This window comes from Malurus melanocephalus, unplaced genomic scaffold (genome assembly GCF_030028575.1).
Source record: "Malurus melanocephalus ecotype Western Australia unplaced genomic scaffold, MMel_1.1 scaffold_2255, whole genome shotgun sequence".
Classification (NCBI taxonomy): domain Eukaryota; kingdom Metazoa; phylum Chordata; class Aves; order Passeriformes; family Maluridae; genus Malurus; species Malurus melanocephalus.
The window spans coordinates 5,719-8,228 of NW_026625487.1; the positions used below are offsets into that span (position 1 = coordinate 5,719).

The 2,510-nt window shown below is 43.5% G+C and overlaps 1 protein-coding gene across 1 annotated transcript in view; it reads left to right on the forward strand.

Annotated features, from left to right (window-relative positions):
* The first annotated feature begins 1,030 nt into the window (after positions 1-1,030).
* LOC130587685 (C-type lectin domain family 17, member A-like) overlaps positions 1,031-2,510 on the forward strand; it is a 6,036-nt gene continuing 4,556 nt past the window's right edge. The window contains exons 1-3 of the mRNA XM_057388659.1: positions 1,031-1,056; positions 1,156-1,172; positions 1,665-1,834. Of these exons, the coding sequence (XP_057244642.1) occupies positions 1,031-1,056; positions 1,156-1,172; positions 1,665-1,834 (213 nt within the window). The remainder of the gene's footprint in view (positions 1,057-1,155; positions 1,173-1,664; positions 1,835-2,510) is intronic.

Here is a 2,510-nt window from a genome sequence, read left to right on the forward strand (position 1 = left end):
CCCCCAAAACCACGGAATTCACTCAAATCCCCAAAATTCACCCAAAAAAACTCAGAATTTCCCCAAAAACCCTGGAATTACCCCCAAAACCATGGAATTCCCTCAAATCCCCAAAAACCCCAAAATTACCCCAAAAAACCCCAAAATTTTCCACAAAACCCTGGAATTACCCCCAAAACCCCGGAATTCTCCCCAAACCATCACAATCCTCCCAGTTTTCCCAAATTTTTCCCAAATTTTCCCCATTTTCCCCAGATCTTCTCGGAATTTTCCCATTTTTCCCCATTTCCCCCAGATTTTGCCCGTTTTCCCTGATTTTTCCTGGATTTTCCCCATTTTCCTGGGATTTTCCCCATTTTTCCATCAATTTTCCCATTTTTCCCATTTTTTTTCCAGATTTCCCTTGTCTTTTCCCCGTTTTCCTGGGATTTTCCCCATTTTCCCTATTTTTCCCATTATTTCGCCATTTTCCCCATTTTCTCCCCATTTTTCCCCATTTCCTGATGGAATTTCCCCAAAATTCCCCATTTCCCCCCCATAATTCCCTCATTTTTTCACCGTTCTTCCTGGCATTTTTTCCAGGATTCCCCATTTCCTCCCCAAATTTTTTTCCGGTTTTTTCCATTTTTTCCATTTTCTCTCAGTTTTTTCCCATTTTCTCACTTTTTTCCCGCGTTATTTCCCATTTTCCCCCATTCTTTCCCATTTTTCCCCCATTTTTCTCCTCATCTTTCCCCATTTTCTCCCCCATTTTCCCAAATTTTCCCAGTTTTTTTTCTCATTTTCTCTCCATTTTTTCACCATTTTCTCCCCATTTTTCCTCCATTTTCCCCCATTTTTTCTGACTTTCTCCCCATTTTTTCCCATTTTTTTCCCCATTTTTTCCCATTTTTCCATGTTTTTTTCCCCATTTTTTCACCGATTTTTCTCATTTTTTCACCATTTTTCACCGTTTTTTCCCAATTTTCCCGTTTTTTTCCCCAGAATTGCTGTGCCGGACTGTCGATTCCTCTCGCCGCTGTCCCTCGGGATGGCGGAATTTTGGGAGCAGCTGCTGCTCCTTTTTCCCCATTTTTTCCCCATTTTTCCCCGTTTTTTCACCGATTTTCCCCGTTTTTCCCCATTTTTTCCCAATTTCCTGTTTTTTTTCCCCAGAATTGCTGTGCCGGACGGTGGATTCCTCGCGTCGCTGCCCCTCGGGGTGGCAGAATTTCGGGAGCAGCTGCTGCTCCTTTTGCCCCTTATTTCCCCATTTTTCCCCATTTTTTCACCGTTTTTCCCCGTTTTTCCCCCATTTTTTCCCAATTTTCCCATTTTTCCCATTTTCTGCTCATTTTTTCCCCATTTGCACAAAATTTGCTTCCCGTTTTCCTCCATTTTTTCCCCCATTTTCTCCCCATTTTTCACCATTTTTTTCCCATTTTCCTCCATTTTTTCACTGTTTTCTCTCATTTTTTCCCCAATTTTTCTAATTTTTTCCCATTTTCTCCTCATTTTTTCCCATTTTTTTCTACCCATTTTTTCCTTATTTTCCCCCATTTTTTCCCCACTTTCTTTTCATTTCCCCCCATTTTTTCCCCGTTTTTCCCCATTTTTTTCACCGTTTTTCCCCCTTTTTTTTGCTGTTGTTCCCAATTTTCCCATTTTTTCCCATTTTTCCCCAGAATTGCTGTGCCGGACCGTGGATTCCTCTCGCCGCTGTCCCTCTGGATGGCAGAATTTCGGGAGCAGTTGTTTTTCCTTCTCTCGGGAATCGCGGAGTTGGGGCGGAGCCCGCGACGCCTGCGCCAAATTCGGGGCGCACCTGGTGGTGCTGAGCAGCGAGAAAGAGCAGGTGAAAAACCCCAAAATTCCCCAAAATATCCCAAAAAAACCCCAAATCCCAAATCCATATAATCCCCAAATTCGGGGCTCACCTGGTGGTGCTGAGCAGCGAGAAAGAGCAGGTCAGAAACCCTAAAAATTCCCCAAAATAGCCAAAAAATAGCCCAAAAATAGCCCAAATTCCCAAATTCCCAATTCCCAAAAATCCGGATCAAAATACCCCAAAATATCCCAAAAATACCCAAAAATACCCCAAAAATACCCCGAATTCCCAAATCCCCAAATTCGGGGCGCACCTGGTGGTGCTGAGCAGCGAGAAAGAGCAGGTCAGAAACCCAAAATAGCCCAAAAATACCCCAAAAATACCCCGAATTCTCAAATCACCAAATTCCCAAAAATCCGGGTCAAAGTACCCCAAAATATCCAAAAAATATCCCAAAATACCCCAAAATCCCAAATCCGTACAATCCCAAATTCGGGGCGCACCTGGTGGTGCTGAGCAGCGAGAATGAGCAGGTGAGAAACCCCAGAATCCCCCAAAAATACCCCAAAATATCCGAAAAATCCCAAAATCTTCAATCCGTATAATCCCCAATTCGGGGCGCACCTGGTGGTGCTGAGCAGCGAGAAAGAGCAGGTGAAAAACCCTAAAAATAGCCCAAAAATACCCCAAAAATACCCCGAAT